This window comes from Tribolium madens, unplaced genomic scaffold (genome assembly GCF_015345945.1).
Source record: "Tribolium madens isolate multiple individuals breed KSU strain unplaced genomic scaffold, Tmad_KSU_1.1 Scaffold_96;HRSCAF=242;Tcas5.2_LG5, whole genome shotgun sequence".
Lineage (NCBI taxonomy): Eukaryota > Metazoa > Arthropoda > Insecta > Coleoptera > Tenebrionidae > Tribolium > Tribolium madens.
The window spans coordinates 5,175,668-5,194,086 of NW_025401068.1; the positions used below are offsets into that span (position 1 = coordinate 5,175,668).

General features: G+C 33.8%; 1 protein-coding gene across 13 annotated transcripts in view; it reads left to right on the forward strand.

The window, feature by feature from the left end:
- LOC123013497 (neural-cadherin) overlaps positions 1-18,419 on the forward strand; it is a 145,415-nt gene that overhangs the window by 103,839 nt on the left and 23,157 nt on the right. For 9 of the 13 annotated variants that reach the window (XM_044412029.1, XM_044412034.1, XM_044412030.1 and 6 more), the window contains 2 exons: positions 12,229-12,344; positions 16,581-16,745. In XM_044412029.1, coding sequence (XP_044267964.1) covers positions 12,229-12,344; positions 16,581-16,745 — 281 coding nt within the window. Of the gene's footprint in view, positions 1-12,228; positions 12,345-16,580; positions 16,746-16,863; positions 17,029-18,419 lie in introns of all 13 variants that reach the window. The other 4 variants (XM_044412031.1, XM_044412036.1, XM_044412032.1 and 1 more) reach the window with 1 other exon arrangement.

The following is an 18,419-nucleotide window of genomic DNA, read 5'->3' on the forward strand; positions in this document are numbered from 1 at the left end:
TTTGTGTTTGCGAAAAGAATCAAAATTCGAGCTTTCAATATAACTTGATGATACATAAAATTTTAACAGCTTTACCGATTTTATTACCGCAACACTTAATTATTGAGACTTTTATTTCTAAAAGCTCCAACAACTGAAATCTGATTTTTATTAGAGGTGAGTACCTATGCATTTGAAACAAGGCTTTTACTTTATAACAAAAAAATGATGTTCTCGAGAGATCAAAAACTGTATATTGCACGAATGAATTATCAATGAACAAAAGTATACAAAAGAGCACTTTTGAGAAAAACACATTTCATCTTCTTAAACAATTTGCACTCTGTAAAAGTTTGTTTAATATGAAAATAAGTTCTACAGAGTAATTCTTCCTTTTTTTTAGTTGGGCAGGAAAACTTCAAACTTAATTACCAATCAAGTGATTTAAAATAGTTAAAAGCTTCGCATAATTGCACTAAACAAAGAAAACAAAAACAAATGTTGGTGCGGCGTAAACGCTTCTTACATTATTACGAAAGCAAAATTTTTATTAATTTCAAAACCTTCATAAATAGTTTTGAACTTTTATTAAAATCGAATTTTTAACAAGTCATAGATTTCTTACTATTTTATCAATTTTTCTTTGATGCTTTGTGTCGGACTTTTAGTTTGTAGTGTCTTCAACTTTTTCAACGTTAAAACAGTTTGAAACTGTTCTTCGCCCGCGTTTTGGTAAAAAACTCTCGATATAAATCTAGCATAAACCGTTTCGACTGTAGCACATAAAATTTCGTGCTCGCAACCGACAAAGCAGCTTTACAATATGACAGTAGGTTGAATTTAAACTCAAAAATATAACATTCTCTTTTATACCAGATACACTTTTAAGACAACCGAGATAAAAATGTTACGAGTAAAATAATAATAACGACACGCTACAAACCTGTAAAACTCGCATTGAATTTTTTATGCATCCGATTATCAACGTTAATTTCGTTTTTGTTGTCGTCGTAAACTCCCCTTCAATTAGAAAAATTCCGTTTCGAGTTAAAGCCTCTGTTCTGTTTACGTCTCCTGTCCTGTCAGATGGATAATTCGTTTTATTGGCACAACATTGTCGAAACTTTCTCTCCGTCTCGATCAGTGACAGCATTACAATAATCTTTTTTTATTTCCGTTTGTGCGAAATTCGTCGCAACGAACTTCCTTGCCGATGCACGACACGCGATTCCGACGACACGTGCCAAAATTTACCAACTCTTGAGAGTCGAACGGACGTGCAAGAACTTGATTTAGGTGCAGTCGATCGACACTCTTTCTCCAAAATTTATTATTATGAACACTGTTTAGTACCGGATTTGCAGCGTTACGTTGATGGATCGTAAACACGGCGAATAAAAGACACTACACTTAATCGCTTTGTTACATTCTTTACATGAGAGCTTTACAAGCGATGTGTCGCTGGGTTAGAGWGCCTGCGGCTTTAACGATTTTTTAACGACAAGCTGACGGCAAATTTGTTGTACATCTCCCATAAAAGACGAGTCTTCAACTACTAAACAAAGTTAAAAGTTGATCAAATTCAAACAAAATACAATAACAACGATATTTGGCGCTTGTTATTCATGTTCATTAAAAATTAAAGGAATAATAATAATTCCTCTAAAAATTGTCGTTTCTAGATTTAAAAAAAACTATTTGAAAGCTTTAAGTTTCTAGTTTTGAAATCTTATGGCAAAATTTTTTTCTGTGCTACGGTTACCACACAATCCTAAGTAATATCGTGAGGAAAAAATCTAAATTTTTTTGTTTTTATTTTGGGTCCACGGACGTCAGGATTTTTTTTTTTAGTTACTTTTATAGTCAATGCATAGGCCAGATAGCATGTTCGTTCACCTTTAATACGTTTTTTCATATTCTCTTTACGTCAATTTGTCGCTAAGATATCTAAATGAAAAAGGATCCTCAATACCTCAACAACCAATGGACAGAATACGTATAATAAGAATAGTGTTAAAAACTGGGATAAATGTTTTACCCTTTTATAATTTTTTGATTTTTTTTAAATCTCAATATTGATTTAAAGGAAAGAGAAAAATAGTTATTTATATATCAAGTACGCAAAATGGGGTTTTAGGGGACGAATCGTAATGACGAGGCGACGTAGGAGTCACTTAAAATCTTTTGCGTACGTGGTGCATACAAGATTTTTTTGTTAAAGCTCCCAAAAGACGAATTCACACCTCTTACTAATTAAAAAAAAAATCCTTATACTCTCTCCTGTAGTCGTCATTGGTTACTGAGATATCGGTGATCAAAGACAAAAGGATCTTTTTTCATTTAAAGTCAGACATCTCAGCGACAAACTGACGTAAAGAGAATATGAAAAAATCGTATTAAAAGTGAACGAACATGCTATCTAGCATATGCATTGACTTAACTAAAAAAAAATTCCCGATCTCCATGGACCAAAAACAAAAGAAAAAGAAAATTTAGATTTTATTTTCTCACGACGTTTCTTAAAAGTTTTATCAAAAGATTTTAAAACTAGAAACTTAAAGCTTCAAAACAGTTTTTTTTTAATCTAAATACGACCATTTTTAGATGAATTACAGCCTTTGGAAAATCACCAAAAATTTAGTAAAAATTTTTGTTCCTTTAATTTTTTGGAGTAGTGTATTCTGTTTTTTTTTTATAATATAATGCAATTTTTGTTTGTTTTGCTTAAAAAATTTTTGACGAATGGTAATGTTTCGAAACTCGAATAAATTGCCTAAACTAAGTGGAAAATTGATGAAATGCTAGAAAATAAAAGTGGCGTCTTGTCATGGTGTAAATCCGGATTTGGCGGGCGCGTGACAGCCCTCGCGCGATTTATGACCGGTGTCGTAGGTCCGAATCGATAGCCCCAATAACGGCCGGGCTTTTATGGGAGGCCGCGGCCTGGACCTAGCTTTATTTGCGTCTTCATCCCGTCCGATTGATTCTCCTATCGCCGCATAAACAAGAACCGGAAGCGGGGGCCTATCAGCAGCCATCATGTTTACTAAATTAATAATTTGCCCGGAGTCTTGTAGTACACCCGAGAAAATTGCATCAACCTTGTGAAAATTTTCAATTAACACGCGTTTTTATTAATATTTTTATTATTTCAATTTAACACAGCGCGATAAAATAAAGTGTTCCCGCATCGTTCTGTTATTAAACCTCCGGAGGCGTCCGCAAATGAAGTGATTTGCATTCCGGACTCCGGGCAGTTCGACCAATCGCACCATTGTTTGCATACTTTTCGTTCCATATAAATGCACCATCGTCGACTGTAATTCACTCTTGGATTAAATCAAGACGGCGTGTCACTTTAAATCGCGTTTTATGTCCGCGTTAATTAATTAAAATTTAATTAACTTAATGCGTTTGAAGTTTTTCGTTGAGGTAAATAAAACACCCCGAAGCTTTTCCACGCAGCTAAAACATCAATTCCGGTGATAAAATTTGATGATTAAGTTGTTATTTAACTTACGGGTGTGTTACACGTCGCAATATTGTGCTCTCCGGGATATTTCCGTACCCGAATTTTTGTTGTTTTTTTTTTTGGTGGTCTTGATATTTTTTGAGAGACGGTTTCTAAATCATGACCCGGGGTTAATTTTTTACCGCGACCTTCTTTTCAGGCATGTTAGGGACGACAAATTGGATATTAATCAAAATTAATGTGTGGCGAAGCGCCAAAAAAAAAAAAAACGAGACAAATTAATTTTGAGAATAATTCTAGAAAAATTGGAATCACAAAATCGAAAATATTTAGTACTGCGGAATAAATGTAATAATCAAAACTACCAACTAGAGAACAATATGGAAGCCAACTCTAATTAGGAAATTCGTTGATCGCAGATTATATTAACTGTCATTGCTGTCATTGCTTAGTAATTCACACTGAAACTAGGACATTCTAGTTGCCTAGCAACTTGTATTCCAGGCCTGCTTGTTCCTTAGGGTCTACTTCTATTTACGACATAAAAACGTCAAGGCATATTAAGGTTTTAGAAGACCTTATCATAAAATTATTGTTGCCAAGGTCCAGCGAAATGGGTCATATATTGATTCGGTCATTTGTTCCTTTCCTGACAACTTTTAATTTTTAATGAAATAAATGACAATCATGGGAATATGTTGCTCGTAAACCACTTTCGAAATTGATCAATTTTAAACCTTTCCTGTTGAGTTTTAACTTCAACTCACGTGTTTGTTTTCTTGTGAAAATCGACCGTCGAGTCTGTCCAGAATTACGACCCCGAAGTTTAACTAGAATTAGAAAAACACTCAAGACGGGAGGTATGAAACACATAAAAGAAGTCGATGAGCCGACCCCACCTGCCTTTTTCTTTCCCTTCTACTTTATGACTTTTTTTATAGTCGGAGCATTATCTTGCATTTAGGCGGTCATTAACGTGTTTTAATTACGAGAGAAAAAAGCCGGAATATTTAATTTATTAACACAACTGTGCTTTTTTTTCGTGGTGCTTATTCTCGGAACAAAAACACTTGAAAATTCGATCTTTCAAACCCACAAGTTTTCTACTCGAATTTCAAAGCTTGTTTTTACACCTGCAAGCGACGTAATTCGAAATTCGATAAAAACCAGAATTAATCGTAACCGACTCCGTCACTTGGAGTTTTTCTTGTATCAATTCGAATAAGTTTTTCGCACGGTTGCCGCTCGGAGCTTAATTAATGAAAAGAATATTGTCGGATTTATGCGTCGGGGCATAAATCCAGGTCTCGTTTATTGCCGCTCGTGATTCAGGCATCGTTGAACAAAAATCCGAAAAGGTCGGTGATATTTTTTTCAGAGTCCAATAATGCGAGTTAACGTTTTCAATTACCATCGTATATTTCTCTTTTCCGTATGTTGGCGATATGTCAGCTAATATCCCGAGAACGTTTGCGATCAAAAGAAATAAGTTTGGTTTTTCTTTCCAAAAGCTCTTATTGTTTGAAAGCTCCGTCAGTCAATATTCAAGCCGAATTGAAATAAATGATACATCTGATATATCTGGGATCACGGGCGAGGATATATAACTGATTTAAATAATATTTGAGTTCGGGAGCCACTTTGTTGATTGTGTTAAGGGCTGTTGTTAGACATTTGCGAATCGATAACCCAAACCCGTTATAATACCGGCATTTCTTTATCAAAATTGATGGCCCAACACGTGTTTGACGTCCAAAGGCTTCTCAGAAAAATTGCCTTTCTTACACCGTTTCTTGTTTGAAACCAATGGTATTTCTAGAGCGGCAAATGCATGATTTGTGAAAAACCTTCTTGTTGAGTATTTTCTTATTTGAATTTTTAACGACATGGCCCGGTCTCTGTTCGCATTAGAAATTCAATTTAGTTTCGTGACCCTCTAATTAGAAGCTTTGGCGTAATGAATTCATCCCTTGATCTCGATGTACCAAGGCGACGACGGTTGCTTTATGTTCATATGTGTCGTGTAAAACTTTTTACCGGTTGCATATTTCAAGGCAGCACTTGCTTAATTGCCCGGAAACTTGGCTCGTACTCCTTATGCAACTCTGACATTAATTATTGCACACCTCGCGACGATGACATGTTTTTAACGATCAATTAATTCGGGATTTTCGCGGTTGCTCGGACGAGACGGACGGATTTTGTCTCCAGTGATTTAACACCAACGGGGAAATACGAAATCCCTGATTTTGCATAGATAAACTACTGACTAATCCAGCTCGTATTTTGACAATTCGTTTCGGATGACGATAGCGTTTGTCCTGGTTTATGTTCTACGGCGTTATCTCATCGATTTTATGTACACCGAAATGTATAACTCAAATTCTTTTATCGGGGATTTTTCAAAGCTAATTAATTGCATCGACAAGGAAATTATTTTGAGTCGACAAAAGAAATTTTTAAAATTATTCCGGCGCATCCACCCATTTAATATACCAAACTAAATATCACTAATTACTCATTGTATGTAATTAAAACAAAAAGGTTTAGCCGGGAAGCGTGTCAAACAAAGTAGCTATTTTTAATAATAAAAATAGTGAAAAATCTTTCACAGTTAAGTAGCTTAATTGCGAATCTAAATTATCTTTGTGAAAAATTTAAAAACCTTTAATCTSTGCTTTAAAAAATATTTATTGAGGTTTATTCAGAGCTTTATCTGCGATGATGGCTCATAAAGAGTCTAAACTGCAGCTTGCAGTGAAACTGGGTGATAAATAAACATTCAAACAGCTTTAGTGAGTTTTTATTACCGCAATACTTAATTACTGTTGGGGACAAAACTTTTTTGTTAAAAAAGTAGGATAGTTGGCAGGATAAAAACATCATATGTACATAGCGAGAAACCAATCATTTAATTTCTCATTTTCAAGTTTGATTATCTATTACAAGAAACTTAAATTTGCTTGCATAGAGTTAGTGTCTATAAAACTATAACGAAGTTTTAATAAGTTTGTATTTTACAAAGTGTTGATTATAGTTTTTTGGCATTAATTTGTTGTCGTAAACTGGCGCATCCACCATTTTTGATCAAGTACAATGACGGGCGTTGGTTACGCGCAGACGAAAAATCCCAGCTTCTAATTAAATAAAATTGAAGAACTTTTTCACATTTATCTGGAGATTGGTGTTTTATAATTCTTAGGTAATTTTTCACTTACAGATAAAGCAAAAAAACTCAATTCAAAAAATCAAATTCCGATTTTTATACTGGCCCACGAAAATACACTTCTTGTAATTATTCATGAAATCAGTGAAAACAATACCAATTAGATTTTGAATTGAACACAATTTTATATTTTAACTTTGAAAATCATTTTTATTTATGACCTGCTACTTGTGCCTTCGTACATTTAGGTGACAATGGGAACTGTAATTGGGGTAAGATTGCAAGATTTATAACTGTTGGAAGGTCGGGTGCAGATGTTAGTAACCATTATTTTAAATGTAAAAAACCTTTTTTAAATAAACATTTTTATTTTTATAACAAGTCTTCAAGAGAAAATTTTTTGAACATTTACGGCAATATTTTGCCCATTAATTTCCACAAATGCGTTTTGGATTCGATTTCGCATATTTTCAGTGGTAGTAGATTCTTCTTGATCTCTTTTACCGTACCCCACAAAAAACGGGTGCGGTTAAATCTGCGTTTCCAAATAAATTGGAGAATTCACAAGTAATTTACTTACCTGAAGATTAATTAATAAGATTAAGATTAATTACCTTTACAGTCCAACAGCACGAGTAACAACCAGGTAATTTTAGGTATCAAGTGATAAACTTTAGCGCACTTAATTTTACGTGGGTACAAATTTGAATATTTTTTTGAGTAAAATTTTCTAGAGTAAAATTCTGTAATTCTTCACTGTTGGGTTATTTGAATCTAAACATCAACTTTTGTCAATCAATTCTATGCCAAAGTTGGAAATAAGAAGCTTCAAAACGGTCAGCTATTAGTAAATGATCCTTTTATTGGAAAATTATACCATTTTGTCATAAAACACACGTCTGGTTTGCGTTTCAATAAAAAAAGCGATTATTTAGCCAATCAAGTCAAAATTTGTAACTGTAATACCAGTGTTTGATGCGCTAGCAGATACCTACAGACAAAACTTTATAGGTAATTAGTTAATTAATTAATTTTTGATGCATTTATTTTTTTAAGCGTTATTTATAATAAAAAATCACTTTTCTCATGTGATGCGATAATTTTGTCAGTGAGTGTATTAAGGTATGTGAGATATTGTCAATTTTATTTATTTTTCGTCTGCGAGTAACCGACGCCTGTACAAATAATGGCAATTTTACATTATTTGATCACAGTATAAAACACTGTCAGTGTTTTATTTTGAGTCGATACTTTATAACCGAAGTGGAATTTGAAATATGTATTAATTTGTTTTTATTTTGTGATTTTCCGATTATTTTCCATTTAGTTATTAGCAAACGTCTGTTTGATATCACCGTTTGTGTTCCCCTCTTTCTCTCTTAATTTTGATTTTATTTCAAATACATCATTGTCTACCGGAATTGCCGTACCGTGTTCTGTTCTGTGATATTCTCCAGTTGCGCTATACTATTTAGAGACAGTCTGACGTATTAAGCTTGTGATCTAATTTACGTCTCGAGACAAGCAAGAACTATTTCACTCACTTTAGCAGAACATTAAGGTAAATTTTTCAAATACAACGATCATTCAATTAAGTAATTCACATGGGAAATTTAAAAGGCCTGATTAAAAATGCCTTTAGGGATTATGGTGAAAAGGCGTGTTACGTCAAAATGTCGGAGCTTTTCCAAGAAATTAACAAGAATTTAACAGACTCGGGGCGTAACACGAGATATGCTAATTTATGTGAAATATGCGTGAACGTAGCCAGGGAAAAAAGGATCGAATTGCAATTAGAGGGGTTTGTCAAGCCGCGACAGCTTGTTTTAAACACCTGTGAATAGTTTTATTCAAATGGTTTAATTAAAACGTGGAATTAAACAAAACAAACGCCCAAAGACGCGAAACGAAATGGTTTAACACAACTTTTATTGCAAACTAGTGAGATATTTTTTATTTCTGTTGCTACAAAATACGTGTACTCTGCAAAATTCTTGCTTCCTAAGGCAAATCTTTTGTGTATTAATAACCCTTTCGACTTTATTATCTTCTCTGTTGCTTTCCAATTTCGATTTTCGTTGACTGATGCGATTCGCGTTCTTACAAAGCTGTCACCGCGACCTCTTTTCAACCTCTCCGAAATGATTAATACCACCCCAAGTCCCGTTTATTTTCCTCCATTTCTGGAAACGTCTCCATTACAACTCGCACCGTCGTAAATAATGATCAATCGTTCTGTCTTCAGTTAACAAGTCTCACCTCCCGTCCTAATTCCTGCCCACCATGGTACCTCGCTTCGAATTTGAATGCGTACAACTCCCTCAAGTCATCGAATCTTAAATAAGTAATGCCGACTTTTACAGCCACCGTCATAAACCTTGTTTTTGAGAAGCATTAAATGTTGCATTTTTTGTTTATGCGATTTCTCCGGGGAAAAACACATGCACTTGTTGCCAGTGGGTGGTACCCGAAGGAAAATTAATGGCTCTACCGGAGACAAATTCGGGGGTATAACAACGCAACGTGATAATTAATTCACGACGCTAATTCGGTTTGACTGACGACCGATTAACTATAACACGGAGTCCGACCTTCCGGTTAATGAAACGTCGAGGCTGTGCAAACATCGGCCTGTTTTTACACGGGAGTCATACATGAGTAATGAAGCTGCGACGTACACATCGACGGAGGATCCGATTAACTTCTTAGGAGACGAGATTGCCAACGGAAAAAATCGACGGAAATAGGAAGGCGCTCAGGAATAATCTACTAATCGAATAGATAAAATTTTTAAAACGGATGTTTTCCTCAGTTTTCTAATGGTCGGAATCATAAAATTTTCACGAAAAACTACATATGAACTATCTTTTTTATTATTGGAAAAATAAATACGAATGAATAAAAAAGTAAATAACTTTATGATACTTTATAGTAATAAAGAATGTTCTAACTTATTTTCACACCCTGATTACACTGGTCAAATTTTAACAAATTTTCGGTAACATTGATTAAACTACCTTCCACGTTTATGATTTTTCACTCTGATTTCGAAAATTTTCACAAAAATGTCTCATCACGTATCATTCGTATGTTATCAACTTCGTTCTGACACTCATGTTAAAGCAAAAAAGTACTGAAAATAATTCAACGATTTAATGAGCATACAATATTTTAATAAACTAACTTTAGAAACATTAAAAAGTCATATATTACAATAAAAGAGTGAAATCTCAACATTTTCTTTTGTTAGGGACGTTACTGTCGCATTTTAAAAGCCAACAGTATAATTGCCCATCATGTACATTTTGTTATTTAGGAAGTAGAAAACTACTGCTTACCAAATTGTCATCGATGTTACCGAACCCTTGTTGACCTGTGTTAAACTTAAAAAATAGTTTTTCAAGTTGTTTCTTTTACCAAGTTTTCGTAAAATAACAGTCTCTTATTATTGGAGAGAATGAAATCAAACTCAAAACAATGAGCTCGAAACCAGTGGTTATAACAATAGCCAATATGAGATGTTTTGAGGTAAAATGTGCATGCTTTGAGTCGACACAAGCATAGAGAAGTGGTTTTCAATAATTCACGCCGGTGAATTGTGTTTGCTATTAATAATAGATTGTTTTTGGACTAAAATTCGACACGAAATACCCACCGCTCCATCAATTGTTTTTTCGTAGTGTCATTTTTCTCCTCTGCCTCATTATCTCTACTAAACGAGCTCCATGTTGGATTAGACCCGTTCCCAAATTGGGCTTTCGAAATTCGGGAGTTAGTCGAACGGGGAATGACAAAATCTGTTCTGATCCATATACTTGTCTTCGGCTTAGACGACTAACCCTTCTAATCCGGGCCGCCTTTAATGAAGAAAAGGAGAGCCAAGGCATATTTTAGGTACAATTTCGTGCGACGAGTGTATTTACAAGATATCGTAACAGCAAGAGCTTTGAATTCGAAATTTTCACCGACTTGTGTCAGGCGAGATGCATTATTCAGGAGAGTGGCGGTCTGTGTGTATGAGAGACTTTTAGGACGGGCTTGCGTCGTGCCCGAGAAAGTTGATTTGTAAGGATCGACCCGACGTTTTAATCCAGCGACCAGACGCTTTCCAGGGATTGGAGCCGACACGACGACCGGAAATTCTAAACAGAAGACCACTGATGAGAACGAGATCTGGTTTTACATACGGGTTTTCAGACCAGAAAGAAATGCGAATTGGGCGATTCGGTCGTATTTCAATATTTAAGCTATCGAAAAACTAAAACCACACTAAAAGCATCATGAATATTCATACAAACAGACAAATCAGGCTGTCTTTCCACATATCTTTAGTTTTTTGAGTACATGTAATCATGTTTTTACTACTACATAACAAACACTCGATTTTTTTTGAAGAAATTACTGCAATGAATGTTGTATTGGAGATTTTTCAGAATTATTGAAACTCACTGAAAATAGGACTCTTTTTCAGAATTTTCAATGCTTTTTGGATTTCTGATTATTGAAAGATTGATCTTTTTTAGTAAAAATGTAGGTGAGGCTTTGTTACATACTACTTTGTAAAATAGGATCGGAAATTTTCGATCTTTGGGGACTCATGTATGTCAAAAACACAAGCATATGAGTGGTACAAAACGTTTCAATTGGCCCGGAAAAAGGTTACCGACTTTATTCGTTTTGAACGATCGTCAACAGCAAAGGAGATGGAAAATGTAAAGAAAATCAAAGAAATGATGACTGTAAATCATCATTTAGATTTAAGAGTAATATTATTTAGCCGTTGTGAAATATTTGTAAAAAATATTCTCTGGAAAAGGCCAGAATTGTGGAAAAACAACTCTGGGAGTTTACACAATGACAGTGCGCCAGCACACACAGCGACAATCCTGCACAAATTTTTGGATAAAAACTCAACAAATTTTGACTGTGACGCGTTTTGAGTCCATAAAAGACAAAACAAAATTTGCAAAAAGAATTGAAAGCCATAGCTTCCGCTGTTTATAAGTAGTGTTTTGATAATTGAGTGAAAATTAATCAATAATAACATAGTACTATTTTATTTAAAATTTTCCGGTTCATTTTGTACAGAAGGTTTGCCTTCTATTTGATGTAGTAGCTTTTTAGCTTTTTTTTTTAAATCTTTGCTATTCTGGAATTCATCTTTTTTGTCACGTATACTGGAAGAAATTTTTTGTTCGGAAGTATTGCAATTAATGAAAAAACATTTTTTTTTCAGAGGACTCCGTTAATTCCCGGATTAAGAGTACGTGCTCCGGCCGTGGCATCTGTCCGAACGCGTAATTGAAATTTGTTGATCTAATTATATGTTATTTAAACTAAAATTACAGCGCTAACTAAATTACACAAAACCGTTATTAGTTTCGCAGCTTGAAAGTTTGAAACAAGCTGCCACTGTACCAAATTTTTCCGTCAATAACATCTTTCCGGGAAATTTATGGAGCTTATTTCATGCGATCCGGGAATGTTTATGATCATTGCGCCAGCTTAGCGAATGAATAAGTCTCCGGACGTCCGAATCCTGATATCTGTCGATTCTTCTTCTTAAGAGCCATTTATTTGAATCATCAATTAATTTAAATGTTTTTTTCAGCCTCTCGTATTCGATACGAGATCACAAGCGGTAACATAGGCGGTGCTTTCGCCGTTAAGAACATGACTGGAGCTATCTATGTAGCCGGAGCGTTGGACTACGAAACGAGAAAAAGGGTAAGTTCAATCATGAATCAATAAAATGATCATCAAAATCGCTCGTAAATCAGCGTCAGGTGCGAACGTGGCCGCTACGTTCGCAACGTTTGCGAGCGACGTGACGTGCATAAATCGCTCCGCGTCTTTCTCACAGACGTTTAATTAAAACGAATCTGTCGACGATGCCGGAAGCACACTTCTTGACGTTTTTCAGCGGTCGTTACGTCGACTTGGATGAATAAAAACAAAGATTTCTAACGTTGTTTGGCAGGAATCTGTGCTGACGAACTCTGTCATAAATATGTATGAGAAACTCTGGATAATCCGTGGCGATACAACCACTGTCGGAAGTTTAATAATATTAGATTGGGAACGGGAGGACGGAATCGGTTGGCGGCGCCGGAATTTTATTTTCTCAATCTGGGGYGAATAGTCGCGTTTGTACTTGCGATTATTCGCCTATTCGCTCGACTTGTCTCCGTCTTGTGAGACTCCGTGGTGATTTATAACGTCTGTTCGGGCTTATGTAAGTTATCGGCTAAGTACACGCTCCAGTGAGCAATTTGGCCGGTCTTTTATCTTCGTTGCTTGATAATAAAGCAGCCTCGGCATCGAATTATACGACGAACTATAAAAAATTGCACTAAAAATGTGCTCGAGAGTAGTCCGTGTCGCAATTATTTACATCCGGAATGGAACAATCAATATTTAAAACGTTTTGGTGGTTTCTCATCTGGAGAAACGTCGAGGGAACAGATGTTTATTTTTTTCATACATAAATAATAAGGAAAATTCAAGAGTGTCCCCGAACGTCTCGCTTACATTTACTCGATTCGGGCCATTGGTTCGCGTAAACGCCCATATTTTTTATTTACAATTTCATGTAACATTAAGCTCGACAAATTGAATTTTGACGCGCGATATTCGTTGTTTTTTATATTTTTTAATTGAACGGCGTTTAATATGTGTGTTGAGGGGCGTAATATCTCTCAATTTTTTAACGCGCAGTCAATTTCTGTCTCTTTGATATAACACATTCGTCAGAACCAGGATCAGAAGAAAAAGAAGCAATATTTTATTTTAAACAACTATAATTAACAATTAAAGTATTCAATTCTTGCAATGTTCCCTTTTTATTGTTACAAATTTAAACAGGTAATAGAATATTTAATTTTAACATAAAAATTTCTTATGAACATGTATCGAAAAAAATGTCCGGTCAGTTGTTCGAAAGCAGTTGTTCGAAAGCCAATTGTTTGAAGTCAGTTGTTCGAAAACAAATTGTTCGAAAGCAAATTGTTCGAACAGCATATTGATCGAATACCAATTTTTCGAAAACTGATTGTTCAAAAAGTCATTTATGTAGACAAGTAACATTTAACAAAAACAAGTTTGTTTTAGAGCTTGTTAGAATAATTTCTTTGTAGGCGCACGCCAGAAGAAAGTAGGGATGATTAAAACAACAATATTTATTGGTTGGGTGTTGTAATTATTGAAACAAAATTTATATTATATTTTTAATACTAGTTAATTGTTAAATTAATTATAAAGTTCAAAAAATACATAAATTTAGACAAAAATAAGAACATTCATCTCAGCTCCGGTCTTCTATAGCTCAGTTATTACGAGTATTTAAGTGGGAATTTTGAATTTTGTAGACTTTGTTTATACATGGCGGCCCTAAATTAAGTTATAATACGAATTTATGTTTTTTTTTAAATGAAACACCATATGTTTTTTGGCATTATTGAATGTAGCTTTTAATTTCAATGTTTTTAAGTTAAACTTTTATTAATCTTAGTTTTTAAAAATTAAGTTTTTTTTTCGCGAAAACATCATCTTTTTAAANCATTATTGAATGTAGCTTTTAATTTCAATGTTTTTAAGCTAAACTTTTATTAATCTTAGTTTTTAAAAATTAAGTTTTTTTTTCGCGAAAACATCATCTTTTTAAAAATGTATTATACAAAAAGTTAAGGCAGCTGGAAAAATTTTTTTTATACCACTGTAAAGAGAAAAGTACGAACTTTGAGACTATAACATTTTTTTATGTATTGCAGTCGAAAAGTTAAAAAAATGTCGAAGTTTCTTAAAAGTTAAATAATATAAAAAATTTAAATGGAACACCCTATTTTTATTTTTGCATCTCATAAACTGATAAATTGTCTATCTAAAAAAATAAACTTTTGGTGTCTAGAATTGATAAATTAAAATATATTTAATTTTAAATGTTAATTTTTCTCAACAAAGCCTATGTATTTTCTTTAGTTTTTGATAATTATGCAACAATTGACAAGTATTAAAAATATGGAAGAGGTAAGAGCTGATCTCAACCCGGTTTCTTCATGATTGCGCCTACGAATAGTTTTTCCTAACAAGCTATAAAACAAACTTGTTTTTGTTAAATGTTACTTGTCTACATATAAATAACTTTTTGAACAATCAGTTTTCGAAAAATTGGCGTTCTATCAATATGCTGTTCGACAAATTTGCTTTCGTACAACTGGATTTTCGAACAATTTGTTTCCGAATAACTGGCTTCGAACAATTGGCTTTCGAACAATTGTCCATAACTCATCAAAAAATACTATGTAACGGAGGTGCACTACCTGCAAGAGGTGCATGTTTTAATGGATTTTGTCTAATATTTCAGAAACCATTTTAGTTAAAATTACAAAATTTGGTACATTTGATTACCTTTATACAGCGAAACGAATTCAAAGATAAAATGTTGAAATTTTTAATCAGGAGCGTCCTAAACTTGGTGAATTTAGGATAAAAAATACTCTAATTAGTAATTATTTTAGAATAAAAATTTAAAATTAAATCCATTTCCTCCAATTTATGACACTCCTGATGAATAAAAATTTGCTTTTTGAATTCGTTCAGGTGTTTAAAGGTTATCAGCTGCACCAACTTTTGTAATTTTATCTATTCTGCAATAGTGAGAAAACCCCATTAAAAAGCGCATCTTTTCCGGGGGGGTGTAGTTCGCTTACATAACATTTTTTTGATACATGTTCATGGAAAACTTTTATCTTAAAATTGAATATTCTATCACCTGTTTAAATTTGTAACAATAAAAACGGAACAGTTTGTATATGTCGTAGTCATTGGGCGTAATACGTCATTCCGCGGAAAGCCTAGTCTTTGGCCGTACTGCCGGCAGACGCTGTAATCAAATGAATATTCCTTTGTTTGACTGAAATTTTACGTCATTACAGGGAATGCCCACTTAATTTTAGTCAAACAAAGTAACCGGTTAAACCAGTACATGTTACAGCGTTTGACGGAAGTGTATTTAGTCATTTGCTGAAAAGTCTTGAAATGTTTGATACTTTCTGTAGAAATGTAAATTTTCGGTAGAAGAAAAGAAGAGCCAAAAAACTAAAATATTTTTATTGTAGCAAAATATTTGTTTCGTTTATTTGGAATAATGTAAACATATAATATTATAAAATCATACAAAAAACGTTAAGTACATGACCTAAACAACAGGTAAAAATATATTTTTTGCCTTCAGGTAAATTAAACAAAAATAAAAATATATTCTTTAGAATTCTTTTGCAGCCTAAAATATGTACAACTGAAATAAAGGTGTATTTTGAGGTTAGAAGTCTTTTACCTCCTTCATTACTTCATAATTTCATGGTTTTTTGGCATCTTTGTTTTTCAAATAATATTCATTTAATTTATCATAAAACAAACTCTTATGATTATCCATTTTCCAACAATTACTAAATGTTACGACCCGAAATACTACACAATAAAATTTCAAGCTCTCAGCAAATGACTAAATACACTTCCGTCAAACGCTGTAACATGTAATGCTTTAACCGGTTACTTTGTTTGACGACAATTATTTAGGCAATCCCTGAAATGACGTAAAATTTCAGTCAAATAAATGAAAGGAATATTCACTTGATTACAGCGTCTGCCGGCAGTACGGCCAAAGACTAGGCTTTCCGCGGAATGACGCATTACGCCCAATGACTACGACATATACATCGCACATCGACATTTATGCTTGTCGCTTGTCGTTTTTAGCGATGTGTAACTTGAATTAACCGATTTTCTATTCACTATTAAGATACGTCCGAGCGGTGAATGAGCCACGTGATTAGTAGATCCCGCGAGACTTGACGTTCCAATCATCGTTTCACAATGGCGGTATTGTTCTCGGGCGTTCTCTATGACACATTGTTAACGACACAAGCAGATGTTCGACCACTGAATGCGAAATTTTGTGTCTAGTACGAGTTGCGTCTTGCCGCGTCCGATAATCTCAAAGAGAACTACACAACGGTGGTGATCCACGTCAAGGACGTTAACGACAATCCGCCCGTTTTCGAAAGACCCACTTATAGGACGCAAATCACCGAAGAGGACGACAGGAATCTGCCGAAGAGCGTGCTCAGGGCGAGTGTCGAGCATGATTTGTGTGTTGTGTCGTCCTTTGTCTTTTGTGTGTTGCATGTTTTTGATTTTTGTCACCGCTTAATGTTCGCATTGTATTGTCCTGTTGATGCATGTGTAGTACGAGCTAACCCTGGTCGCGTCAGACAGCTTGAATGAGAATTACACCACAGTGGTCATACATATCAAGGATGTCAACGATTTACCGCCGATTTTTAACAAATCAGTCTACAAGACGGAAATTGACGAAGAGTATCCAGCACCGTATCCCATGCTTCTCATGCAGGTCAGTGTTATTTAACACTGAAGGCCGATCGGAATTGCGACGATGTTTTCAGTCATAAAGGTGCGATTTATGTGTTTTTCAAATCCCGATTCTATTCAAGTTTTGCACTTCCGATCGGACTTCACAGGTAATTTATTTTGGTGATACATTATAATGGATGGGTTCGAACGGAGAATTCTTAAAGCGCAAGATTTACCGATGTTTGCGAGAAAAACTTCAAACCGGGGTTAATAAGGCCTACAGGGGAAACAATTTTTGCGGCTTTCTTGAACCAACACCACTAAAATTTACATCTAGAAAAAATCACCCAGCATCATGTACAATCAGCGTAGAAAAGATTGTCCTCCCTTAGAGGCTGAACCCATAAACCACAACAATAAATCTTTTCTATTGTAAACGTCATTTCATATTTAACAGTATGTATATTCAGTTTGAAGTGAAGCTCAGTTACCGATTTTACTTTTAATTGAGTAAATAAAAAAATATTTTAACTTTATACCTCAACTTTGGCAACAAACACATCAATTTTCTAAATATTTGAAAATTTAATTTTACAATAGTAAACAGAAGATAAAATATTTAAAAAAAATTGTAGATTATTATCTATTATGTAGTAGGTATTTTTTCCTTACTACAACAGTGTTTGTTTTATTCGTATTCAAAATTAATTTGCAAATATTTTATTAAAGTAATTTTTTGGTAATAATTTGTGTATTAGTATGGTAGACAGTTTTCCAATGGCTATGATTTTTTTTTTAATACTCAAAAATAAAAGTTGATTAATATAGTTTCAATAAAATAACTGAACTGAACAATTATTAGCAAAAACAAATTCGTAAATTTGTTACAATTGCTTTGCGATTGCTATATCTTGGTTGCAACATCTCAATAGTTCAATTTAAATATTCCTTTTTTGTAAAGGTTGCCACGAGTTCAAAAGAGTTAGCACACCTACCTGTATGAATTGAATAAAAATTAATAATGAAATTATTTAATTTGTCATTTCCAACTTAAAAAAAATAAGTATCAAAATTTAAAGAGTTACGAGTATATTAAATAGTCTCATTTGGTCATTTTAATTTCTAGTAATAAATGGTTTTCATTAAGTATTTCTAATATTAATATTGTTTATTTAATTTTGCCATTTAAAGCGGCATTTACTTGTTATCTTCGTAAATAAATAGCTAATTAAACATCAATTATAATTATTTTTTAATTTAATTTTTAATTACAGTAAAAAGTTGCGAATTTTTAAAAATAATTTGTTATTTACTCAATTGAACGTAAAATCGATAACTGAGTTTCACTTCAAACTAAATATACTGTTAAGTAAGAAATGACGTTTACAATGGAAAAGACTTATTGTTGTGGTTTATTGGTTCAGCCTCTAA